Source organism: Pithys albifrons, chromosome 6, assembly GCF_047495875.1.
Source record: "Pithys albifrons albifrons isolate INPA30051 chromosome 6, PitAlb_v1, whole genome shotgun sequence".
In the NCBI taxonomy this organism is placed as follows: domain Eukaryota; kingdom Metazoa; phylum Chordata; class Aves; order Passeriformes; family Thamnophilidae; genus Pithys; species Pithys albifrons.
This window is the reverse complement of record NC_092463.1, coordinates 23,892,981-23,920,148: the sequence shown is the minus strand read 5'-3', so window position 1 is coordinate 23,920,148 and position 27,168 is coordinate 23,892,981. Positions and strand designations below refer to the sequence as shown.

Sequence of the window (27,168 nt, the reverse complement as noted above, 5' to 3'; positions counted from 1 at the left end):
CTGGGGGACAGAGAGCTTGTATTTTCTTTTGTCTCCTTTCCAGCAACAAAACTCTTGTAACATCAGCATCTGGTGCATAGAGAAGGACATACAACAGATGTTTTGACAATTAAGTAGCTTCCCAAAGGATAGCAGTGGTTGCCCTGGCCTGTATAAATTTCAAACTGATGCTGGTGAGCTAATGGTCTTTTCTGTGATGCTGGAGCAAATATGGCAGTGCTTTGGCAGGAGAATGAAACTAGAACTGCTGCTCAGATGATCTTGAGCTGCTGTGGTTGAATAGTTGTTACAGCTTTGATGCTCAAATTTGTGCTCTTGGAAACAAGTTTCATGCTTGCTGCCTCTCTTCATGAGCTCTTCAAGTCTGGACTTTGAGATGAGTAAAGATGGGAGTTAGGCCTCTTATTTGGCCTGCTAAGGCAGTTCAGTGCAAGCAGCTACTTTCACAATGAAAAAGCATCATTTTCTGTCTCTGAATTTTGTTTGTCTTAAAGTCTGCTAGGAAACGTATTTTGAAAATAGTTAAGTACTGGAGAGGAGGAGACTGAGGGGAGACCTCACTGCAGTCTACAACTTCCTCATGAGGGGAGGGGGAAGGGCAGACACTGATCTGTTCTCTGGAGGCACTAGTGACAGGACCCAAGGGAATGGCCTGAAGTATGAAAAACAATGGTTATTATAGCTATCTGACTATGGAGAGGTCAAAAATTATTCAGTGAACCAGAATTACTTTTTCAAAGTCTCTGATTGTTGAAGCAATTCCTCTTGACTCCGTTATTTGACCCATATCTGACGTGTGTATATGGGCAAGGACCCCATCAATATCTGGACAAGTAGGGTTTACCTGCCTTTGTAATGCCCCATCAGTTTTCTCTGGGAAGATTGATGGTCATTGCTTCTTTTTCATGAGTTATGAAACTATTCTTTCTTTTATTCTGCTTGAATAGCACTCTTAGTGAATGACTAGGAGTGATAGCTGAGGCATCTTAAGTAAGTTGCAGAGGTTTCACAGTCTCTCTTGGTGCATTCTTATGAAAACAAGTAATTTTACCTTTTGCTAATACAATTGATGGAGTCATTACTGCAACGAATTTACAGGGTCCCAGAACAATCTTGTTGCTTTTCTGATAAAAATATGTGACTACCATAGACTACAGGATCTACTCCTCTAACTAGAATTGTATATTACCTGGGCCCGTGGCATGTGCTTGGTTCTCTGACCTTTCTGGCCACTAAAATGTCTGTTGTGTCCCAGGGCACATCATTTTCCTTTTTGCCAGAAATGCTAAGGGATGGCTGTATGGGACAGAACTGCATGTACTGTTTCAATGTTACTGGCTACCATGCCATCATGACCTGATGGACAGTCTAGACTGAAACTGGAGATTTTTGCTGTATCATTTGCCTTGAGTGATAAAGAATGGCTTTCCAGTGATCAGACGATTTCTAGTGATGATCTTTCTTCTTCTTATGAAGTTATTGAGAATGTTTGAAAACTCTGATATGTGACACTACTTGACACTGTTCTTGAAGCTTAAATCAATAAGCTAGTCATCTGAAGCCAAACAGAGGGGATAGATTTCCACTCTGTTTGTTCTGCAGTACAGTGAAAGCAACAGTGAAGGAAATGGGTAATTAATTCTTAATTAATGTCTCATTGGCTCTCTAACTTTGATATCACATGGATGGCTTTGTGTTTAGTTACATATGCTATGACTATTGATTCTAAATGTCTTCAGTGGTTTGTAAAAGCATATACTGGCAAATTTTTGTAATAGCTTAAAGCACCTTTCCACCAGCAACTTCTCATTCTTGTATTTCCTCTTCACCTCTGTTCTCATTGGTTGGGGAGAAAAAGTGAACTTTGCAGCATGCTCTGAAGGTCACAGCTCCAATGTATTAGCTTTAGACATGGCTTTTACCAAAGCTCAGGCTAACCAAGACTAGTTACAAGTGTGATATTCAACGGATATTTTGAAGGATTCAAACTGATGCTGTGCTAATATATATTCCTGTGTTTTCTTGTGGTGTTACGGGCAATATACTTCTTCCTTTAAGTGTTTGCTCTGCCATATAGCCACTCACTAGTGCTGAAGCAACACTATAAAGCAAAAGGAAAGCAAATCAAAACAATTAGAATTATGGCTTGCTTAAGCTCTAAGAGTAGCCAAGTAACTGATACTGGTTTGAGACCAATAGATGTTTAGGATATTGGGGCAGTTGTGCTTTCTTCTTGTAAAGAAAACAAGAAGCATATGCAAGTTTTCTAAGTTTCAGAAAAAAATATTGCCTGCTCTGTTTGTCCTGCAGTTTTGGCTTATTAACAAGCTTTTCCCTTCTCTTTCTTCTTCTCCTCCCACTGCTGAATAGAAACTACTAATGATGACTGTAAAACAGAGGCTGAGCCAAGCTCTGTCATGAACAAGATAGCTGCTTGTTCTAAAGAGCACCTGGGGAAGATTCACATGTTTAGCTGTGGATGGAATCTGTCCTGTTGAGCTCATCTCCTCAAATGTGTTTGGAGTATTCACTTGCTGTTTATTTATCCTGCGAAGGCTCCTGAATGCCTTGAATTTTCTACTGAATAAGAAGATGGGATCCCATTTCAGTGGGATTCTCAGGTTTAACTGAGGCATGTTGCTTTCCTTCTGCTCTTACCCTGAAGAACAGAGCAAGGCATTCACTTATCTGGTCCCACCGTTTTTCCCACTCTCCTCTTCAGTCTATTTATCATTTCTTGACTTTGATTGTTACACAAATGCGGAAAAGTTTAGCATTCTGACTATATCCATTCTTCTCTCCTTATTGTAGTGAAAGTGATCTGGAGGAAGTACTGACATTTTACACACACAAAAACAAATCAGCAAGTGTCTTCCTGGGAGCGAACTCCACAAGCACAAAACACAGCAACAGCAGTCACCACTCAGAGAAACAGCCACAAAATGGTAAGTTTTGCAGACAGTTCTGAGATGATGTTACCCAGACAAATCCAGTTTAACTTCAGTCTATGAAGAGAGAACAACTCCTCCATAAGGTTATTCAGGTTTCTTGAGGTTACATATTTTTTCTTTGACAGCACGATTGCATGGTCTACAGGAAATATTAGCAAGAATGTCTGTTCTAGCAGGGTTAAATTCTGCAGTCTTGTTCTAATGATACCACAGTTTGCAATGTTCTCCTTCCTGACTCCTTGTTTTGTTATAGAGCATCCTGAGGTGGTGGTAAAAACAAAAAGTGATCATCCCAAAAGTTCAGTTACAGACCTGCCCACAGAAGGAGCACTAAAAGGCTATAAACCCAAAGAAGCTAAATCAGCCTGTAAGTGAACTGGCTTAAATCATCATCAAGAAAAAGTATCAAATGCATATACTGTCTTTAATACCATTTTAAACAAAGGTTGGAACCTTTGCGTTCAAACTGAGAGGTTCAAATGCCTAGTTTTGGGCAATATTCTTCAGGTTTTGCTTTTAAACACAATAGAAGATATTGTAGAGTAGGCACTAGGAAAGAGCTGCCCCTCTTTGGAGGGAAGATCTAAATGTGGCAGGCTTTGAAAGAGGGTATTTGTCATGTAGAGCCTCTTCCTGTCTTTGCTGGTAGATGAGGGTATTTTGGCTTCAGTGTGTCTGAAAAGTGTGTTGATATTATCAAAGAATCTATAATCCAGCTTTTTTTCATATAATGTGTTCATTATCTTTCTGCAGTTCCTGAAGGACCCATCTTCTCCTTAAATGCTGAAGTGAAATTACCTCGTTGCAGCCATGCTGGTGCTCCCTCCTCTGTTGCTGGTGCCACGGTCCAGAGAAGTACCAGTTCCTTGATACCATCTCAGCCTGCAGCCTCTGAAAATCTGCAGATGGATGGTCACTATTCATTGCCAGCTCCTCCAGTTGGTCCCAGATTGATTCAGTCCCCACCCCTACGACCCTCCTTGCAGAGCACAACTTCTGACAGCTCTTCTGTCTTCACAAACCCAGTGTCCAGTGAGACCTGTAGCCTTGCAGGGTTACATCCTTGTCGTTCTGGTAGCCCCTTCTCCTCTTTTCAGAGAACTGCTCAGATCTACAGCCAAAGATTGTCCCGATTGTCCCGATCATCCTCTGCAAAAGTAGGTAAGTGTTCTGGGGTGCATCATAACCTGTTAGCTCAGTATAGACATGGTGTAATCTCTGTTCTGGAGCAGGTAGAAATTTTACATTTCCAGAATTGAATCTTGTTGAATAGTGCTAAATTTCTCACGGAAAGTAGGGGTACAGGATGCAGCCCTTGTTTGTCCCAAACGCCCTTTTATTGACCAGACGAACAGGCAATCATAAAATTATTTAGGTTGGAGAAAGCCTTTAAGATCATCAAGTCCAACAAGTAACACTACCAGGTTCCCCACTAAACCATGTCCCTTGGAGCCCCATCTACACATCTTTTAAACACCTTCATGGATGGTGACTGAACCACTTACCTGGGCAGCTTGTTCCAGTACTTGACAACCCTTTTGGTGAAGAAATTTTCCCTTATACCCAATCTAAACCTTGCCCAATGCTACTTGAGACCATTTCATCTTGTTCTGTTGCTTGTTATTTGGGAGAAGTGGCTTTTCAGGTAGTTGTAAAGAGTGATAAGGTCTCCCCTCAGCCTTGTGCTTTGAACTTGACCTTTGAACTTGTTCAAAAAGAGCTGAGAAATTAAATACTGTGTATTTTCTTTATAATATTACTGAAATAATATAACTTTAGTGATTTTAGGTGATTTTAATGTTGTTTTCATTAGCAGAAGTCCTGTCCTCTCTATGCGCTGTTCTTAGTTCTCTGGCTGACTATCAAGCATAGCTTGTAATGAAACCTCATGAGTGTTGAGTACTTAAAGGTGTGTCAGGACCTACAAGAAAGAAAGATCTGAATGAATCATTATTGTATCTCATTCTCTAGGCTGTTTCAGCACTGCCATATCCAAGAGTATTCTAAAACCAAGATTTAGAGACCTCTCATCTGTCATGCTGAGGTAGAAGACAGTTGAACAATGTAACTTTAGAGTGTAAGGAATCTGAAGGGTAGAAGAAACTGTAGGAATTTGGATGCAGACTAATCTGCTAGGAAAATTTTGGGAACCACACACAGGCTAATGGCTGTGGTCCTGATAATACTTACTTTTTTTGTATTTTGAGTGATTATATGTATTTATTTTAGGTTGTGTGTCAGTCAGCACATGTTCACTGGGTTTGCTGTATATATATTGACAACAGAATCACAGAATATGCAGAATAGGAAGGGACCCACAAGAATCATCGAGTCCAACCCTTAGCCCAGTACAGGATCATCCCCAAGAGTCAAACCATGTGCCTGAGAGTGTTGTCCAAATGCTTTTTGAACTCTGTCAGCCTTGGTGCTGTGACCCCTTCCCTGGGGAGCCTGTTGCTGCATCCAACTACCATCTGGGTGAAAAACTTTTATCTAATATCCAGCCTAAACCTCTCCTGACACAACTTCAGGCCATTCCCTTGGGTCCTGTCACTGGTCACCACAGAGAAGAGATGAGTGTCTGCCCCTCCTCTTCCCCTCATGAGGAAGTTGTAGACTGCGACCTTTCTGGCATTAAAATAAATCTTACTTCCCAACTGAATAGCTTACCTGAAGACATCCATTTGTCTTTAAGGAAGAACATTATAGATTTAACTTGGGTGACAGCAGCCAATGTTCTTTGGAATTGAGTGTCACTAAATACATTCTAATAAAGAAAATATGGGTCTGGAATTGAAAAATGCTCATATAGGCAATAAAATGAAGAATAGAGGTGTTTTGTATTCTTCCTAGTATTGTATCTCCTTTTGTGTCTCTGTGGTCAGCAGGCTGAGAGAGTCTGATGTACCACTCACTAAGCATTATTGAAATGGTTTTTTGGTAGGTTTGTGCCGTCGCAGTTCGAGTGAGCAGCATGTGGGCACAGCCACTGTGCAAAAAGAAGCTGAATATACTTCTTCCCAGGGCAGACGTCATGGCCCCAGTATGGTAGCAGCAGAACTGCAGCAGCTGGCAGAAAAGCAAGCAGCCTGTCAATATTCCCCTCCAAGCCTCCTTACACAGCAGGTATGTAAGCACTAAAGCTGGAGTTCCTGTGCAAGAGGGAAATTTGTTACAGGCTTCTGTGTCAGCACTGGGCTGGGCTGAGTCATGCTGTGAGGAGTAAATCTCATGAAAATTGATTTCTGTCAACCTGTTGTTTTGAAGTGTTTACAGGGACCAAAATTTTGATTTTCTGTGAGATGATGAGAATGTTGCTGAAGCCCTTTTATAGGAGAAAGTGAGACTGGGCAGAGGATTAGAAAATATGTTACAAAAAATGAAATCCATGCTTTGTCTTGTTAAACAGTAAAACCAAGTCTTTTCAGAGTTTTTGCTTCCATGCAGTTTGCTTCCTCATTCCTCCAGTGTGTCATCACAGCACTGGGAATGAAGTCTGCAGAATGGGCTCTGCTGTAAATTCTATATTCCAGTAACATTGTAGAGACATAATGAAATACTTCCTTGCATGGGAAATTATAATCCTTTTGTTAAACATAGTGATATACATTAAACTTACATTGAGTTCTGGTAGAATTCTGTTCAGTTTCCTATTTTCTTTTCAGTTACGTCCTAAATGGCTACACACATAGATGTTATTTTTCTTTATAGTCTGCGATGGTTGTGCTCATCAAAGGTGTTCAGGTTGGATGTAACTTCTCAGTTAATTGTGCTGCCAGATGGAGATTCTTTAGAATAGGCAATTTGTCTTAGAAAATAATTTTTGCTCTCTTCTAAAGACAAACAATTTAACCGTCTTCATTCAGATTCTTTGATTTTGGAAGTATTGTTTTGAATTTGTTTTGTTAAATTTTCTGAGGCATGTTTAACAGTTGCAACAGCTGCTGCTGTTTGCTTCCTTTTGATTCTTTCAATTTTACTGATACATATTTGGATTTTGAATATCTGATTACATGATTGGCAGTATATTTATTTGAAAATCTGGGATGAGGAAGCTGAATACATTTTTTTTTTTGCCGATCAGTCTTCAACTTTTAATGGATAAGCCAAAAAAGCAAAGCCCTTTCATGTTGATGGACTCAGCAGAGAATGTGAGCACTGAATGTATCAGGGATGCTGAGGACTGATCTTGTTTCAGGACAGATCCTGTTTAGACAACTTGTTCTTGTTTCCTTGTGCAGTAATACTCAGAGGTGTCAGTCTGATTCTCAGCTTGTTTTAAGTTAAACTTTGTCAGTAAAAGTAATGAAAGAAACCAATGAAACATTCTCATTTAGGAAATGCTGATTTGTTGAAAGCTAAATTAGTGATGGAAATTGCTTCCTTGGATAAAAGTTAGTATCTAAACAAATATTTTGGGAAAAATTTGAAATGCATCTGTAGGGGTGAGTGTAAATGCATCCCTTAAGGAAAGCTGTTTGGAAGTTCTACCTTAAAGAGATCAGAGCTACTTGGAGTATGTGTGGTGGCTTGTAACCAATGAGTGACTGTGGTGTATGCAAGGTGAATTGGTTAACCAACTACGTGTTGGCATGCTGGATGTGAGAGTGCGTAAAAGGTGTGGACATTACTGTGTGAGAGAGAGATTTACTAGGATGTGAGAGTGAGTCAGATCTAGATCTACTGATGTAATAGGAACTAACTACTTCTACTATGAACTATGAGAACTCTCTGTTAACCTATCTTGAATAAACTCTCCAAGTTATGAGCCTTTTGATCAAGCCTTCTAATGACTGCTGTGCCTGAGCTCTTCTGACTGCCAGTCCACAACCCAGCTCGGTATAAGGGGCTCCCCCTATATGCATCTATTTCATTTCAGTCTTTTCAGAAAGGAACTTTTAAAAATAAATTCATAGACTTTTCCCTAAAACCATTGTTACCTCTCCTGCTCCAGCTTCTGTGGTTTCTTAGGTCTGTCTGGAGAACCCAAGGTGTCTTCTTGCAGCCATTCGTGTAGCTGGTAAATGATTTTGAAACTTCTCTACTCTTACTATGGCAAGTTGCTGCTAGTTAAATAGGATGTATGGAAGGGGGGATTCAGAAGGGAATTCACCAAGACCTGCATGGGAAGGGCAGTGCAGCTTCCTGAGCACAGCTGTGTTGGGTGACAAAGGAACATACTCTGACAGTGACTGAAACATATTTAGCCACCAGTCAGTCAATCAGGGGAGATATACTCGAGTCTGAAAGTGGCTGTGAAGCTCAGGGGTAGCTCTGCAAATGTGTTGGTCATAGTAAATATGTCTGCATTGCTTTTTGCTTCTGGGTTCTTCCAAGATACTTAACCACAGAAGAGGTGGGAAATATGTAGGAGGAGAATGGAGGTGCTAATTCCCTTCTTTGTGACAAGCAAACAATAGACATCTCAGCTCCTACTTGACACTGTAGGTTTTCTGAGTGATACATTTTGTATTTGCTCTGCAGTGTTTGTACAGGTTTTGCTTCAGTAGTTAAATATAGAAACATGAGTTGGGTTGTGAGTGTCATCTCCTGTCATAATGCAAAAGAGCTGTGTAGAAAGGAATTCATGAGTCAATGAAAAGTTGAGAGCTGGAGTACTATCTCCAATGAGTTCCTTACTGAGCCTGTGTCCATTCAGTTCTAGACTTCTGCTCTGTACTGTGATTCTCGTGGCCATGTTTTTTAAATGATCCCTTGGGAGAAATGAGATCTGAAGCTTGCTTAGTATGACAATTTGGATTTAGTGTAGGACAGTTTTTAAGGTGATCTGATTCTTCAGTACTGAATTTATGGCACATAGTAATTACAAGCTGAGACCATTATTTTAATCACACTTGAAACAGTGATGGTTTAGAAACTTCATCTGGAGCTGCAAAGTCTGACAGACACAGCTGACGGACGGGCATGAGAGATATTAAATAATTTCTTTTGCATTATTTTCCACTATAGTAGTAAAGAGGAGATACATTTTCTTGCCAGGTAATGAAGTTAAGCTTCTAGTAAGAAAAACTAAGAAAAAATGTTTTGTGAGACTTCTGTGGCTGAATGGTGTACATTCAGCAGTTCAAATGCACAGTAGTGAAGTGGCAAATTTCTACTGAAAGGTGGAATTGGTGGTAAAGGTGGTATAGAGGACAGAAAGGCAACAAAGGTGCTTATCTGTAATAAGGATCCTAAATTTTCCTGTAAACTAAAGTAGTGAGTTTTGCTCCAATAGCAGATGCATATTAAATAGAAATAGAATTTTAATTCACCGATACAAACATAACTCAGGAAAATGCAAAACAAAACGTCGCCAAAACCCCAAACAACCAAAACCACCCAACTCACGTCTTATCTATTAGAATTCCTTGAACTCAGAAAAATAGCATCCAGTGGAACTAGTTCTCATTCAGACTTTCCAAAAAGTTTTTTGATAAGTTTCAGCAAGGACTGTTAAGCCAGACAGGTGTCTGGAAAGTTTTATTATGGATCGAAAAAAGACACAAACCAAAAGAGTTAACTAGTCAGTTTATTACAGTGCAAGTGGATAACTGAAGATACAGAATACAGAATGTACATGGAGTGTAAAATTAAAGATTTGAAAGGAGGACTGGCATTTCATTACCGAAAGAGTGGAAATAAAAGCAAGTCATTGCAAGGTAATATGGGGTGTGAATTTACAGTACATTAACTACTCTGTGGTGTTCGTCCAGGTAAACACATGCTTGTGCAGCTCATGTTTACTACCTGAGGTAATTTGTTGCCTTCTGGAGGTATTTTCTTGTTACTTTCAGTATAACGTGGGCTGCAAGGGTCCTGTGCTCAATTACTATGAAGTGAGAGGTGTGCTGTAAACTCAAACCTGAGCCTGCCTCCTGGTAATTTTTCAGTACATCTGTGTTCTTTCATTGATTACTGTGAGTAGGAGAAATTTAAAAGCTTCATTAACTGGGCAAGACATTGGCAGATGAAGTTCAGTGTTTACAATTAACTGACTACAGGACAAGCAATAATTTTAACCATTTAAAGCTTATTTCTCTAGGGAAGAAAAAAATGAATTTTATTTTGGAAAGCTCAGTGGAGATACTTGTTCTAAGTCAAGCAGTAAATGCAGCAAACAAAAATTTTTAATTGTTTAAGGAACAGGATAGGAAATAGTACATAATTATGTAAGCATAACCTCTGTTGAAAAACTGTTTTCAATTCTGGTTGCCACTCCTTAAGTGAATTCAGGAAGAATTACTGGGATTCACAGATGAGTGACTGCAATAATCAACTGAAAAGTGAAGTTTTGATGAGGAAGTGAAAATATTAAGTTTGTTTTGGGAGCAAATAGTCATGAAGAACTTACACAGAGCAGTGGAAGGCAATGTAAATAAAGTTGATTTTATTCATTTTTCTCATAATAAGGAGGGGATATTCAGTTTAGTAGGAATATAATGGAGTAAAAATGATAATAAAAATAAATAGTTATTGTCAGAGAATATAGTTTACCTTCTGAAACTCCCTGCAACAGGATACTATTATGACTGAAAACTGAACAAGCCATAGTGACCTCAGACAGAATAATGAACATTTTGCAAATGATACATCCCTAAATTTTAACATAGAGAAATAACAAATACATTTTCCTTATCAATGAGATCCTTCAGTTAGATACATGGAAGCTTAAATTTCTTCCATCTTCTGAAATACATCTGATGGGATAGCAAGTTTTCTAGGCCATTACTCTGAACTGACCTTTTGTCTTTCATACTGTGCTGGTTTAAAAGTAAACCAGTGGGAGAAATTAGCCTGACTCAAGAGAGTTTGCAAGTCAGAGTTACAATTGACTAACAAGATTACTATAAATACAATGACACACAAAAAAAATTGTTTTAACTCAGATGTATAACCCAGCACCCTGGGGCACAAACAGAATGGTGTTTCTTAGCCCCTGTGCTGAGCCCCACATGGTGCCCCTGAGTACAAAGCCAAAGGAAAGGAAAACCTGTTGGTGAGGATGATGGTCACAGTCTTACTGAGAGTGGCAGCTTCAGTGTTGTTGAGGTTCTGGTCCTCCTCTGGATTCAACGAGTGATAGCAGAAGTCCCAAACCCCCAAGATTATATATGCTCAAGTTCAGATGGGAATGCGCAATATCTGCCCCATGGCAGGGAGTTCCACAATGGGTGATTTAACTCTGTGAGTCATGGGATGTTTTTGGAACCTTTGATGATCTAGGTCGTTACAGCTGCATTGTGTCAGTTCCTAATGGCCCATTAGCAGACATGACCCCTCAGGCTGGGTGTGAAGGAGCTGATGCCTCCCCAGAGGGGAGTTATCACATCTGAGTGACTGGTGTGAAGACAGAAACATTCCCATGCCTTGCATGGTTCTTTAACACCCACCTTGTAGCCTGAGGTGCCAGGTGTGCCCTGGGCAGCTGCTGCAAACGATCCATTATTAACAGTTCATCAGAAATTATGTAGAGGGTGTAGAATGCACAGTTTTGGTTACACCCACACAGTGATAAACTGGTGCCGGCCGCTGTAACTAGGACACATATTGAAGAAAGTGTTCTATGCTGCTGCTTCCATATTTATGAGATTTTATTTGCTACATTGCTTTACTGTAGTCAAGCTAAAGATTTCCTTTATGATAAGTGGGTTACTGAGACACTTGTGAGGAAATCAGTAGTGATTTGCCTAGTTATATCAATCAAATGATTGCTAATTATTTTTTGCAGTGTGCTGATGACTTTGTTAGTATGTGTAGTATAGTGGTTTACTCACAGTGTTGTCAGCATGTTAACAATACAATTTTTCAGTTGTCTTGAAATTTTGTTGCTCAGTTTGCCCATTGCCCCGCATAAGGCTAAGATGGTGACGGTACAATTGGAGAATCAAGGCAGGTACATTGGTGGTGAGTCAGGGAATGAGGTCTGAAGGTGGAGTTTCCTAAAGCCCTTTCATTGGATAGGGACTTAATTGCATTCTTGCCTAGATTTCTGGTGTAGGAAACTTACTGGCTACTATGTGACCTCTGAACTAAGAGGGATTTTTTCCTTGTACCTGCTGTTAGCTGCTGGCCTTTCACAATGCACAGCTGGATAAAAACGATGACCAAAATAATCCAGAGTACTTTTCTCTCTGCTGTGTTCCTTACCAGGCATTAAAGTCTAAATTTTAAATTTCATGTGTGTTTAGCATAAAATATTTCCATGTTCTTGCATTACAAGACTTTCTGCAGAGAGAACATTAAAAAGGTGGCTGGATCCTGGATATATATGAGGGTTTATTTTGTGAATAGCATGCTATTTATCTCTGAAGTATGCTGAAAGGTACAAAGGTTTTCTTCTGCAATGCTATATCTGTGTGAGATCCCTCTCACTGTCTGGTGGGGGTGGGGGATGCAGTTGATATCTACCAGGCTGTAGTACTTTGTAGTTATTAATGGTAGTGAACTGAAGAATGTGTTGAATTGGCCAGCTTCACCAGGAGGAGGAGAAAGAGGAGAGCAAACCTGGTGAGAGCTCTGACCCTCTCTGTGAGGGAGAGTGTGAGATTTCAGGTCCCAGTTATCATCAGGAATAACTCCAATTCTTGCAGCCAAGGAGTTTAATCACAGGGATAACATCAGACCACCCAGGCAAGGGCTATACAGAACTGCCTTCATCTCTGCTGTGCAGCCAGTTAGGGCTCAAAATCCAGCAGCCAGAATTCCTGCAAACATACTGACATCCACAGGAGGATGGGGCACTTCTCTTATTCTAGACTTCTTATTTGGATAGAAGGTGGAAAATAGTAAGAAACAAATGAGTGTACTATGCCTTAGGACTAGGGAGAGGGAGTGAGGAAGAATGGAAAGAAGCATTTTACAGTGTCCCAGGGAGATGTTGTGGGAATTCCAAAATATTGAGCTTCATTTTAACCTCAGCTACAATATTGTAAGCTGCACCACTCCTCATTTACCTGTCTTTGCACAGTGTGGTACCCTGGTGTGCCTTGTCCTTCACAGAAGAAAAAAAAAGCAAACTGCCAGTCTGCCAAAATACACTGTACGGGACCCAGTGGGCATCAGCTCTTTCATATCTGGAGCTGAACAGCACAACATGGTGACTGCAACAAGTCCAAGAAACCCATGGTGCAGCAAATACTTACAGAAATTTGAGGCTTGGGGTTTTTTTTCAGTGATAATAACTTGCTTTGGCTCAACCCACTTTATCTGAGTCTTAATCAGATCTTTTTTCCTTATGTAAACATTTCATTGGCTTTTCCCTCTCCACTGATGGAGAGGAGGGCAACCATAAAGAAAAAAGGCATCTTAGTGTAACTAGGAAGAGGAGCGAGGAGCAGGAAACAGGAGATCAAGTTCGAGGGGCATTTTTCTTTCCTTGTTCACACACCTCTGTACTGATGCAGGGCCCCATCTCCTTGTCACCCAGGCTGTTCACGCAGAAGCTGGAATTACTTTTACTCCTGCTGATTTGTAGCATCAGCAGTAATGCAAGTGGTAGGTCTCAGCAGAGGCTGTAGGAAGTGAAAATAGCAACGTAGTTTCTGCAGTGCTCAAATTGAACTCTTTCTGCTCTGAGGCCCCAAAGGGAATAGAAGTAGAGGGGTTTGTTATGATGCAGCAACATCTGCAGATAGTCACCAGACAGGCCAGGCCAAGCAGCTAGAACTCGTGTTAGGAAAGATTACACCCTGATCATCAAACTTCTGGCAGGACTGTGCCTTATAAAAATCACTCCCACTGGGAAGTTTTGAGGCAGAGAGTGTCTAAATGAAAGCCTGACTTTTTCAGAAGGAAGAGGAGAGTTCAGCCATCCACAGCAGCAGCACTAACTTGGGTTTTCTTTTTTCATTGTTAAATGGATGCATATGCTGGAGACACTACAAAGGAATTTGCAAGTTTGTCAGGTTTCCCAGGAATGTCTCTGGCAGGTCTTTGTCTGGAACATTTTCTGGAGACTGGAACACTTGTGCTCTGTATGCATATGTACATCCCATAAGCTGGTAGGCTCAGAGAGCAGAGAAGGAATGTCACAGGCCTTTGGCCAGATTTGGCTTGGTGCACACACAGGTTTCGCACTTCCCAGCCTGTTAGCCCCAGTTCTTCCCTTTTGGCTGGTTGTTCCTGCGAAGTCAAATGAGGGTGCTTTAGTACGGGTTATGGTCAGCAAGATGGCCTGGGTAACAAAAATGTGGTTCTAGAAAGATCTGTGTTACATGGTTTCTTCACAGAATTTGTAGTAGTACATTTTGTGTCACTATTCAGACAGTGATTGTGTGTGTGTTTTATTTATGATTTGGGGTTTCCTTTGCCTCTTAATAGAGTGTGGGGTTTTTTTTCCCATACTAGGATGGCCTGTTGGATTCCAGTATCTTGATTCACTAAGGAAGGCAAGGCAGCTGGACTGTTTCCAGCAGTACTGGCAGACCTGTGTGCTGTGTTAGACCAAGTTATGCTATAGCCTGTATGATCACAGATGTACATCGGAGCTCTGTGGTAAAGCCAAGAAAATACAGCACACACACTGGGGAGGGGAGAGATTAACAGTGAGTATTTATATTGTTGTAGCATCTAATCATAGTCATTTCTAAAGGCATTTCACTGATCTTGAAAGCCTTAGAGGTGCCTAAAGAGACTTGACAGGTGAAACTATAGTGGCTATGGAAGCCAGGTAATGAAAGAAGAAACACCTTTCATTTACAAGCTATTGGATAAAGATGACATTGCTGGATGGACAATAAGTAATAAAATGGAGAATTAGGTATTGACAGAAGGGCCTTGAGGAAGTCATACTGGGTAAACATATGGACACACATGCATACAGAGCACATGAGTAAAAATATATCAAAAGGCACAGGAGAACACATTACAAATGATGAGACATCTTGCACACTTTCAGTTTTCAAGTGAAATGGTTCCCTCTTTGAGCTTACAACACAGTGTCATCTTGTCCTGTCTGACACAGCAGTACTTAAACATTCTGGTCTGGTCATAAGGTGGAGGAGCAGTGATCTTTGGTGCCTCTTACCATGATCCTTACCCAATATTTCTTTAAACAGAAAGGTTTCTCAGTAAACTGTTAATTCATATATACCTTTGAAACTTGTTGATAAGTTACATTGCACTGAAAACTTAGTCTTCTATTTCTGACTGTGAACTTTTTATCATTTTGAAGTGTTTTATCGAAGAGACAAAGTAGGCCTATGATTACTGCATTCTTTTGTCATATCTCTTAGTCTTGATGTTTGAAATATGGCTCAAACTCTGGAACCTTTTTCCTCCTCAACAGTCAGAAAGATGCAAATGGAAATGTGAGATGTGTGAACTGAAGGGGATGCAAGTGTGGCTCCAAGTAAGAGAAATTATCTTTAGATTTTGTGGATCTCCAATCCCCAGCACTTTATAGGTGATGGGCTTCTTATCAGAAAAATGCTAAAACTGCCAGCTGGGAAGGGTCAAGTAGGCAATTTTTGTAGTGTACTGCTTGCTTAGTGTTGTAACACATAGTCCAGGGAAACTCAGGATCTGCTGTTCAGGATGTTGATAATGAAAATTTTAGTCACTTTTTCCCCGCCAAGAAGGGCAGAGTAACAACTTCTAGTGATGATGTGTCCACATTCACCCTGGTTGACTCCTGTAAACTAGCAGGAGAAACACTGAGGTTTCAGGAGGCTTTTCCTGAATCTGGGAAGACTGATCTGCAACACTGGTGATTATTTTTTTTGTTTTGTCATTGTTAAAATTCACTGATTTAGCTTCTTTGAAACATTAGAGAAGATCCAAAAGAAAATACTGACTTTGTTATAGAGAAAAGATGATTGAATATGGTAATGGAAACTCTTGAAGGACTAGTTTCATGTAGATCAGAAAAGTGAAAGATAGTAAGCTCTTCTTTGGGCTCTTGCTTGGATTGAAGTCTTGAACTTACCTTGTAACATTTAAAGGTAAATGTGAACAAGTGTTTCAGTTGGAGACAATTTGGAGGGACACAGACCTTGGACAGAAGTCTCCTCCTTCAGATTCAATACCCCTGATTTCTCCAATATAGAGAGCAAGAGACCAATTACACCCTGATATAAGTGAAAAAATAACTCTTTACCAAGAAGAATGCTAGTAACTGGTTTAAACCAACTGATGAGGAGAAACTTCCCAAGTGCTGCCCACTGGACCAAACTCCCCCATCTGGAAAAAACACACGTGGCCCCAGGATGGAGACAAAATGGCCCTCCTTCCTCATGGTTTGCCTTCCCTGTGTCTGGAAAACCTGACAGGAACAGCTGGAGAGTCTGTGCTGGCAGGAAACAGCAGATAGCTGAGATTCAGTACTGGCAGATGCTTGTGTGGTGCTGGAGCGAGGCTGTAGTGCTGGTACAGGTAGTTGGAGCAGGACTGTGGATCCCCCAGGAGACTGGGAGGATACGCGAGACACCCACTGGATCCAGTGGCAAGACTTGGTTGTTGCAAGTTCGTGGGTTGAAGTGATGGTTGCAGTCTGGATCTGTCAAGGTGGTGGTGGAGGCCCCAGGACTCAGAGTTATATATTCTCAGTCTCAGGTGGGAATGCCTCTGATACCTCCCCTGGAGCAGGGAGACTGTGAGTCATGGGATACTTTCAGGAGCCTTTGACACCTTCTAAGATTTTGCAGCTGTCTCTTATGTCAGTGTGGCTGAGTCCATCATGGCTCATCAGCAAAAGATTAATATCTGCAGGCTAGATGTGAATGTTCTGAGGGATTATCCCAGCTGAGTCATGTGTGTAAGGAAGAAGAAACACTACCCCACTGCTTAGGGTTTGCTTATTTCCTTATCTTAATAGCCAGCTTGTAGCCTGAAGTGTGGGAGGTGCAGGCCTTCAGCCCCTGGCCTGGGTGGCCACTCTGCACATTGTCAGCAAAGCAGGCTGCTGACCGAGCCATGAGCACCAATAGTACAGTGTCTTACAGCACCTGGGTGGTCACTGCAGGTGGTCCAATGTTAGAGTGAGTGAGTTTTTCACTAGCAGTTCAGTCTCTTTAAAGAAGGCAAAATACCAAAAACCAAAATGGCTTCTTTGGAGAAAAGAGAAAAGAAAAATTGGATACCAGAATTCTTGTGTAAACTGGGAAAAAAATATTTTAGTATTATGCAATAATTTATCTTTTGGCTTATTAACATTGTATTGAAGTAAGTATAACAGTACATACATGTGCAGTTTCTAACAAAGGGCTCTATTTATCAGTATGGCTGTAACATTCCACATGTTCTTCCCTCCTCTGTTTCTTCACATTATACATCAAATAGAAATACATCAAGTGGGCTCTTCTCCTTCCCTGAGAACTCTTTGGGATTTACTATTCCATGATGTTCTTTAATCAGCATGTTCCTTTCAGCATCTGATGTTTTTGCTGTCCCAGTCTAAAAACTGCAGCAAAACTTGATAAATCTTTTATCATGAGAGATGTTAGTTGTGTATTGTCTTGCTTTTTGCAGACTCCATGAAGAACGTATTCACATTCGTATGTTTGAAAATAGGGATACTTGAAGTGTGCATTGCAGCACATGCAGGTCTGCTGTCATACTGTCAGTGTCAGGAAAAATACTCTGAAGTCCATTGCTGCTAATGAAGAACAGGAATCTTACCAATCAGGAGAGTGTGAACCCATCTTTATGCAACTCAGTGTGAAAACTATTCTTGTAGATCCACACATTCTCTGTTGAGCCCCAATAGCCTGAGTTTCTTGGTTTTGGGGCCATTTTTAAAAAATTTGTTGCTCCATTGTTACAATTTCAGAAGTGACAGGCTTTAGGGATATTTTGATCCAGATGCTATACATTACCTTCTTTTACACCAAAATACCAACTGATTTGTTAATAAATATTTGCCTCTGTGAAGGGAAAAATGCAGTTCCATCATGTGCACAGGAACTAGAAAATGAAGCCCCTGCTGAGTGTAGATGTATTTTGGGTGCCTCAGCAATCCTCCAATGCAACATCCTGTCAAGCTCATTACAGCAGCTGAAATGTCTCAGTGCATGGCACAGTAACAAGCAGTAACACCCCATCTGGCTGGGCTGACTGCAGCTAAACCTTATCCTCTTCGGGTGTTCTCTCTCTTTCTGAATCCCTTGGCTGTGTTTAATCTGTTGTAGTTTAAACACCTGTCTATCTGGAATGTGTGAAATGTCCCTACTGCTCATGCTAAGCTATTTGCTCACTTGCTTTGCTTAGAGAGACAGCTTTCAAATAAACAATGATACAGTATTAGAGAAGAAAGTATGTCACAGTAATTGATCAGAGTAAATAGTTCTTAGTATCAAGAAGATAAGGAAAGAAAATGTGTTAGCAAAGTTGTGATTGCTGTTGCTGACAAGCTAAGAATTGTATGTAATGTATTTCATTTACCACGTTGCCCTCTGCATTTGCATCATTTACCATTCTTGCTCCTTTTCAGACAATAAATGCTCTGTGATCAGCAACTGTCATTGTTAGGTATTTGTATAGTGCCTGGCACAATCAGAACTAAACCTAATTTGAAGCTTTCTGTTATTGCAACGAAGAAGCTTTAAATTTTAATTAAATTCTACAGAACACAACAACATTTAAGGGTGAGGTAGGGGCTCCAAACTAACACCTAATGCTGTTTTCCATAGAAAGTGGATAACACTGCCCATTACTAAGCTTGCCCAATATGTATTGCTTGTAGTCCTGTGAAACTTCATCCATTTGGATTCATGTTTTCTGTGTTTATTGAGTTTTCAGAACATTTCAGGCAAGGTGAAGTATTCCAGACAAAACCAAGGCTAGATTAAAAAAAATACTTTGTACATTTTAGTATCTGCAGAAGTTTTAAATATCTGGATCTCCCATCCTTTGGAACAGCAGTTTGGAATTTAAAACTTTGCCCAAGCTTGATTGCACATTTGGTTAGTGTGTGTGTGTGTGTGTGTGTGTGGCTCAGCTTCGTGAACGAAGATTTGGGAAGGGCTGTCCCCACGTGGGTGTGCCCTTCCAGCCTGCGCAGTGGATTTTAGGTGAGGCTCAGCGTGCGCAGAACTGGCCCCACCGTTTAAGTCCTGAGGTTCATCTGCCATGGCCAAGCGAGCTTGGACAGTGCCAGTGAAATCCTCAGGACTAGAACCTACAGCACCTGGCGTTTCCCAGGAGGTCTCCCATCCAAGTACTAATCCGGGGCTGACCCTGCTTAGCTTCCGAGATCTAACGGGATCGGATGTCACTTCAGAGGAAATATATTCAGCAATATATGCTAGACTTGCTCAGTTTCCTGAAGGTTCCCTCCATGCTGTGGATGCTAAACTGAATTTCTCTGTATTTACGCCTTGAGTCTACTCTGGTTCTCCTGTGTTCTCAGGGACCTGGTCCATGTTGGGTTGGGGACCTGTCTGACTCAAACACAGAAGGAGTGGGAATTCTGCCAAGGTGTGAGGAACAGCTAGGACAAGGAGGCTGTGGAATTTGTACCTGGACATCATATGACAGAAGACACTGAGTACCATTCAGATGGAAGTCAAGAAATGGGTGGAATGGTAGTGTTGTCCAGTGAGGAGACCACATTCCAGTACCAAGTGAACAAAGGTTGGCAAAAAGAGTGGACTGGGAAGGGGAATAAAGCTGGAACCACTTGGATAATAGGACATGTGAGGAATTAAGAACAGAAGTGTGGAAAGACAGAATCAAGTAACTACTCCTGTGAAAATTTCCAGGCCTGAAATGATGTATCTCAGAGGCCAGAAGTAGTGGGGAGGCCAGTCCTGGAAGTCTGTAAGAATGAAACTATACTGAGGAAAACAAGGAGAATGACACCTGAAATGGGGAAGCTGGAACTGACTAGGTGACAATGACACACAGAGATGACAAGCAAGAATAGTAAAGGATAGAGCTGAGAAGGGATGAGGTGAAAGTGGCTAGCTGCTTTTGGAGAAGTGGGCAGAAGCCTAGTGTATAACCGCTAGAACTTAATTCTGTCCAGATCTTGAAGTAGGAATAAAACATTTCTGAACTTACAAAACGCTCAGGTGCCTTGCACTAGAAGGAGTGACCGCCTACTGTGTTGTCAGTTGCAAGGTTAGCTCATATTCTGGAGTTCAGTGAGAGGATATCAAGTCTGTAGTCTGAACAAGCCCACTTTAAGTATGAGTGTAGTGCACAAATTCTGGAAAAAGAGTATTATTGGTCTATGCTTAAGTTAAGCCACACCTTTAAGTGACTTAATAATGATCACCTTTGAGATCTGGAGCAGGTCCAGGGCTAGTTGTTAGACTCTTCTTTCAGTCTGTCTCCTGTATTTCATTGGTTATATGCCTTCCAGTTGCCACAGAAATGAGGAGGGCCAATACAAGTAAGTTTTGCTTGCCATGTGACCCTAATCTTGGTGCCGAACCGACTGTTTTCACTGCTAAAAGTAGGATAGGATCATGTAATTAAAAGCAGTCATAAACTTATTTTGGCAGGTGCTGACTGGGAGGCCTTTGCAGAAGTAGCTTTGCAACCTTTGTAGTGTTTTGTGACCTTCGTATTTTTTTTCCCAAGTGTAAAGCATTACACTGCTGTAGTAGATCCATTGCGTTGTGTATTTAGGCTTTCTTCAATACATCAGCAGATAGTGCTTTCCTGCAGACCTTGATCCTTCAGGAAGATAAGCAGTGAAAGAACAACGCTCAGAGAAAGAAACAATGAAATACACATTAAATACTTAAAAACTCACAGCTTCTTTAGAGCTTGATACAGCAAATAGAGACCTAACATGATTGTAGTGTGTTTACTTATGTGAACAGTTTGGAAGTGATTGTGCGAGAAGTTTCTTAATGTGTGGTCGAGGTTGTTTTTAAATTTTATATCTAAGGTACATATTCTTTTGGGTCATGCCTGTATGTATGTATAAAGAGGGGTAGAGAGAGGACAGGTGCATATGGTTGGCTTAGTTGCACAGCTCATGATGACTGGAGAGATACTCTGGTCTTTGCTCAGTGTGGTATGAGCTTCTAGCTTTTGGTTAGTGCATGTGGAATTACCTCTTCACATGGCAGGAACATGATGTTGCTTTCTTATTTTGGGATTTTTGCCCCATCTTTGTCCTTTTCTTTCTTTGTTCCTCTGTGAATGAAAGAGTTGTAATTTTTGTGCTAGGACTTGAATTCATCTCAGGCACAGTAGCTGTTGGTGTCATCTCTTCCATTGCTTTATGCAACTAGGACAGATATTTTGCATCTGAAGATTTCCCTTTTCTAGCAGGTTCACATGCTCTATCCCATTTACTTAGTAATACCCTTTGCTCTTTTCTTGACTTCTAATTGTTTCTGATAGCTTGTTTAGGTTTGTTTTTGTTTTGTTTTTTTGCCTCTGTAGTTAACAAACCTGAACTTGGCAAGTGGAGCTGTAAGCAAGGGGAATGCAACTGCCTCACAGATCTACCGCTCACCACTCAACAAAAGAGGGTCAGTTCAGTCAGGCACTCATAGAGCTGACAAAAGATCTGTCTCTTCAGCAGTCAGGTAAGTTAAAATTGCTGCTCTAGCTTTTTGAAGAAGAACGCAATGCACTCAGGAGCTCATTTGTAATTTGTGTTTGGCTTCTTGCTCAGATGAGTGTGTTCTGAGAAGGGCAGTGGAGCTGGTGAAGGGTCTAGAGCACAAGTCTTTTGAGTAGTGGCTGGGGGAGCTAGGGTTGTTTTGCCTGGGGAAGAGGAGGCTCATCGGGGAACACAATATTGCTCCATACAGCTCCTTGCAAGGAGATAGTGGAAAGGTGTTTGTCTACCAAATAAGAGGAAATGGCCTCAAATTCTGCCAGGGGAAGATTAGATTAGATTAAATTAGGAAAGGTTTCTTCACCAAGAAGGTTGTCAAGTATTGAATGGGCTGTCCAGGAAGATGGTGGAGTCACTTGGAGGCATTTACAAAATGTGTAAGTGTGCCACTTAAGGACATGGTTCAGTGGTGGGCTTGGTAGTGTTAAGGTTAGCAGTTGAACCTGTGGATCTGAGAGGCATATTCCAGCATAAACAATTCCATGATTCTGTCTAAGGGCTTGTTAATGGTTCTTCTCAGGTCTGAAAACTAGGCCTATGAAGATAGTTACGTTCCCAGAGCTGTCAGGTTTATGGTGAAATAACAGCATGGATGAACATGTAGGATGAGACTGAAGTGTCTGTTTCTCTTTGATCATTTCCTACCCATGAATCTATAAATTTAGGTTTGCTGATGTTGAGACATATATGCAGAATGCAACCTTAGATCTGATGCTGCAAAAATCTCCACTAAGTCCTCATCTTCATGCTTTTTCTATGAATATCAAGTTTAGATTGTTCAAAGATAGAACAGCATAGATAGAGCTGTGTTCGTTAGATTTTTCTTTACCAAATGGCTTCTTTATGCTTTATATTGGTTTTGGACTTTGGAATTTATATTTATAGCTGATATACTCATGGGAATCAGGGCAGAGGACTGTGATTCTGCAGTAAAACCATTCTTCCTGGGTTTGAAAGAGCAACAAGATTTACTGACAGGAGTCTGGATCTTGTAAACTAGGAGCAAATCAAGCTTACTGCAGTAACTAGGCTGAATACAAGCCCAGAACTGCTGGAGATTGGAGTTCTTCCTTTGCCACTCCAGGAAATACTGTTTATTCCCTTACCTAAGCCTTCATTTTTGTCTTTTAAAACAGAATAATGAAGCAGTTTCTCCAACAGATGAGTTTAGGACTGGAAAGCATGGTGCACTTGAAAATACCAATCCTTGTCATTGGCACCTGAATAGTACTGGAAAATGGAGGGAGGTGAGAGTGGGAGACACACGTTGCTGAAGGCATGTGACCTGAGTGGTCATCCTTTCCCAAATGGGTCCTTCAATAGGAGGATTGCAATGGGATTTGGAAAGCTAAAGTAAAATTGTTCATATTTCATCTGTTACTGCTTTTTATCCTGCCTAAAGAAGAAGAATGTGAGAAATGAATTCCTGGCCTGTTTCTGTTCCAGAACAATTTTTGCCTCTGGGGTTTAACATTATTAGGAGAAGTGGTGGTGATTCTGCTCTTGGAGCCCAGCCAGGCAAGCTATATTACCTAGTCCAAATAAAGAGCCTATCCAGCAGGTGTAAACTGCCTTCCCCTTCTACATGGCTTGGGAGAGCAGCCCTGTGCAGGCTGGCCTAGAGCTTCTATTCCTTTTTCAGTTCCACTTGCACCTTTGTGTGGGCTCACAGGCATAGGTGCACACCCCACCATTTAATGCCCAGAACTCCACTCTGAGTGACTTCCAGGGCTGTGCCTCATCTAGCATTGCATGCATAGTTTAATCCCTTTAATTAAAATTTCTGTTTTATTTTGTACAGCAATCTGAAAATGCTTCAGAATTTTCCACTCACAACTGATAAAGATTCTGTCTTCAAACCTTTTATGAATCATTTAGTCTCTCAGTACTTTGATTGCTCTATTTTTATCCTCAAAGCAAGTGACAGAAAGATGTCCAAAGACTCTTTATTGAATTATTTTATCTTCATGAATGCTTTTACTAAATGGCCAGTTAAAAATTTCATGTAAATCTGGAAATAAAAAAATGGGATTCTTGAGGCAGTGTTGTATTACTTGGGCTGTGAACTTTTATTTAATAAGGGAATTCCAAAAAGAATATCAAGGTCATCATATATGGAATGTCTATCTTGTATTGTAAATGCCTTTTTTTGCTACTTGATTTGTTACATTGGAGGAAGCAGTTCATAAAGATCATTTGATGGGTGTCAGCCTGTGCTCTGTGCTGAAGATGACTGAAGAAAAGTTGCAGAATTAGATAAGAATGGAAATGTTTTGTAAATGGATCTCTTATCTGGCTACACTTGGCTCCAGTTCAAACATCTGTCTCTGAAATGGAGTCCTTACAGTTTTTGTGGCTCTGTGGTAAATCTAAGCCATTTTAGTGCTGCTGAAGTTTGTTTGAAAATTTTGGTTTGGTGTGTGCAATTTATAGGATTCAAACTATTCTTGTTGACAAATCTTCCTCCCCTTTCATTTCCACTCTCCCAGTACTGATGTTATCTAAGTGTTTCTCAGAAGGTCTCCCTTCTTGTGTTGAATTCTTTTGGCTGTATGAGATGAGGTGCCAAATTAGTAGCCTGTTTCCCAAAAGGCAAAGGAGGTCTTGGGAGAGAGGAAAGTTCTGGATATGTTAAAATGTTATTTTATAAGTCTGCACTGCTGTGCATTTGAGGGGTTTTTTTGGTCACTTTCTATAAGCATTGGTGCTACTACCTCTCAGATGATGATTTAGTCTTTTGCTGCACCTCAAAAAAAGAAGCCTGCAGAACTGCACAAGAAGTGAGATATTCCAAGTTGCATGTGGGCTTACTTCTGACTACCATAACATGGCTGTTGTCCTCTCCCACGTTTTCTGCAGACCTGCCTTTGTTGCCCCCTGTACATCATTGAGGTTATGCCAAATCTGTTCCCTCCTTCTTTAATCCTAGTCCTGTCTCTGCCCTATTTCAGTTCTGTCTCAGCGTCTCACTCAATTCATTGGGCAGGATTGTCACCCCTGCATATTGTGCTATAAAGGCACTAAATGTGATTACATGTTTTGTAGTGGAAGTATTTAAGATACCATGTATTATTTTTGTCACAATTTTATTAGTGTAATCTAAGAACCACAAATATGAAAGTGATTCCTCATTATCCATTGAAACTAGCAGTCACTGAAGCCAAGACCTTACTAGAATTGCTCTTGAGAAAAAAGCATTCTCCTGAAAGCATTCTGAGTTGCATAATAAAGGTAAAAAACCAGGTGTTTACCTGAATTAAACTTACTGATTCATAAACTAACTTTCAAGTACCTGTTGGCAAATTGCTGCATAACCCCCAGTAGTGGGGACCGTGGACAGAGGTTACTAGAAGCTTCTGGCAGTGGAATTTGCAGCTGCTATGCCACTTGTTTTTTGAAAAAGACAGTGGATTTCTCCTCCAAGAATTACTTCATTTACTGGTACATGTACTACACGTTCTATGTTTCAGATGTTCTGTTCAGATCATACTAAGTAGATATCCTTTGGACTTGTGAGGAAGAATCACAGATATCTTTTTAGAGTTTTTTCTGCAATGGTGTTGGCTTCTCTGTTTTCACTGAATCTTTGAGTTTCGCCAGAAAGACCCCAGACCATAATCACAGGCTAATTGTGTTACATATATGTTGCTTTGTAGTTATGGGTTGATAGTGAATTTATTCTCTTCCAACTCATTTATTTCGAGCTCTCTGCAGTTTCTTGCAAAGCTGAGGCTGCCTGACTGCTGTCCTGTGCTGCATTTGCCAAGTGTTCAGAGCCTGCTTGTTTGCACAGCATCTGGGTGCAAGGTGACTTGGAGGCTGCACTGGTACTTCTGGAGGAAATGAAGGCAGAACCCAGGGGTGCAGAGCAGGCCCTCAGTTCAGTTTGAGCAAACTGCATTGACCTCAACACCTCCCTGGCTGAGCAGCACAGAAGTGCCAGGGCAGCAGCAGCCCAACAGCACCGAGTCCAGCCCTCTGCTAGCATAGCCACATGTCAGTTCCTTGTTCCCCACAGGGCTTGTTCTCTGCTCTTTTCTCTTTACCTTAATGCCTAAAGTAATGCAATTTCTTTATTTGAGGCAGAGGAGTAATTGAGGGTGGGTACAGTGATTTTTCTGTGGCCTCTGCCTGCATTGCCTCAGCAGCTCTGTCAGGTTGGTTCTGCCTGTGGTCTTTGAGAGGCAGCATTTTTGAGAGCACTGAATTTGGGGTTTTTACTGCTCAGAGGAGGTTTGAGGACAGCAGGCGAAAAATAGAACTAGTGCCTGGGTAGCTGTATGTTCTTACAATTCATCCTGTTTCCACTTTGTGCCTGTTCTTCCTCTGCTCGTGCAACCATGCATATTTGTGCCTGTAACAGCCTCCTGCTGCCACAACAACCTCTTAACCTTTTTTTTTTTGAATTGCCACACACATCTTCCAGGGTCACCAGTGACAACTTATTAACTGTGGAAGTGAGTTGGCTGACTTAAACTTTAGAAATACATGACTTGCCTTGTATTTCTCTTTTCTTATATATATATTTTGGTCACACTAAGGAAACTTGTGATGTCAGGGCCAATTGCTCTCCATCCTGCGTGGAAATTGCCCTGAGCCTCAGCACCATGGATTGGCACAGTCTCTGAAGGATCCCTGCTTCCCACAGCTAGGCCTTGGCTCTGACTGTGTGGAGCCTCCAGGAGAGGAAAGACAGAAAGCTCGTGACTTGCCCAGACAGTCTGAGGGCTGGCCCTGCAGCCTCAGTTCCCCAGACACTGTTGAGTCGGACTTGGCCGGCAGCCGCTGCACTGTTACTTTTCCAAGGTAATAAGTGAGATTAATCACAGGACCCTTTCCAGAGGCAAAGGGGATTTGTGCTGCCTGGAGGGAGACTGTAGGAGTCAGTGCTGGAGCTGTGAGCTGGAGGTGAGAATTGGGGCCTCTCAGCAGGGCAGAACAGGGCACTGGTGGAGTTGTGTGTGTGGACTCTGCTCAGCTGCTTCTGGGAGGCTTTGCTGGAGATGCAGCGCCTTCCCTGGATGGGCTGTGACTGAGCACAGGGGATGCAGTGTCTGCATTACCTGTGTTTGCTGGCCTTGTACTATTACATTTTTTGGAAATAACTCCCAAAATTTGAGTGGAGCATGTTTCTTTTTGACTGCATGACTTTCTGTCCAAGAAGAGATGAGGAACTTTCCTACTGTTCCAAGCCAGCAGCCCATGTTGACAGGTGGAGGGGAGCAATGGGAGTCTTGTACCTTCCCCAAGCCAATACTGCATTAATGGTTTTGGGTTTTCTCATTACAGCTGCCTCCACAAACTGACCTTATTCTAATGTAAACATAGGCTTTGCCATTCTGGACTGGGCTGCTCATCTCTCCATTTCTCATGTCCTGTGCTTTGGAGCAACTATCACCAATGTCTTCAGTAGCAGCACAGAGAACATTCTGATGGGCAGCAGAAAAATTCCCATTCTGAGTGGAAACTTGATTTTGCCCTCCAGCTGCTGAGGGTTGGCTTGTAGTTCGCATGATACTTTGTTCTACCATAGTCTAGTGGATTGTTGTTAATCATATATTTTTACTTTCTGCAAAACATACAGTCTCATTGAACTGTAGCAGTGAGTTCCACAGGTGATTGTCATACTATGCAAAGGTTTCAATTTTTTTTTCCAAAATTTGCCAAAAGTCTCTGTACCTGTGATAAGATTAC

General features: G+C 41.2%; 1 protein-coding gene across 8 annotated transcripts in view; it reads left to right on the top strand.

Annotated features, from left to right (window-relative positions):
- TTLL5 (tubulin tyrosine ligase like 5) overlaps positions 1-27,168 on the top strand; it is a 134,446-nt gene that overhangs the window by 60,535 nt on the left and 46,743 nt on the right. For 6 of the 8 annotated variants that reach the window (XM_071557799.1, XM_071557801.1, XM_071557802.1 and 3 more), the window contains 5 exons: positions 2,812-2,945; positions 3,205-3,318; positions 3,705-4,112; positions 5,896-6,077; positions 21,294-21,439. In XM_071557799.1, coding sequence (XP_071413900.1) covers positions 2,812-2,945; positions 3,205-3,318; positions 3,705-4,112; positions 5,896-6,077; positions 21,294-21,439 — 984 coding nt within the window. Of the gene's footprint in view, positions 1-2,811; positions 2,946-3,204; positions 3,319-3,704; positions 4,113-5,895; positions 6,078-21,293; positions 21,440-27,168 lie in introns of those variants that run through there. The other 2 variants (XR_011698018.1, XM_071557804.1) reach the window with 2 other exon arrangements.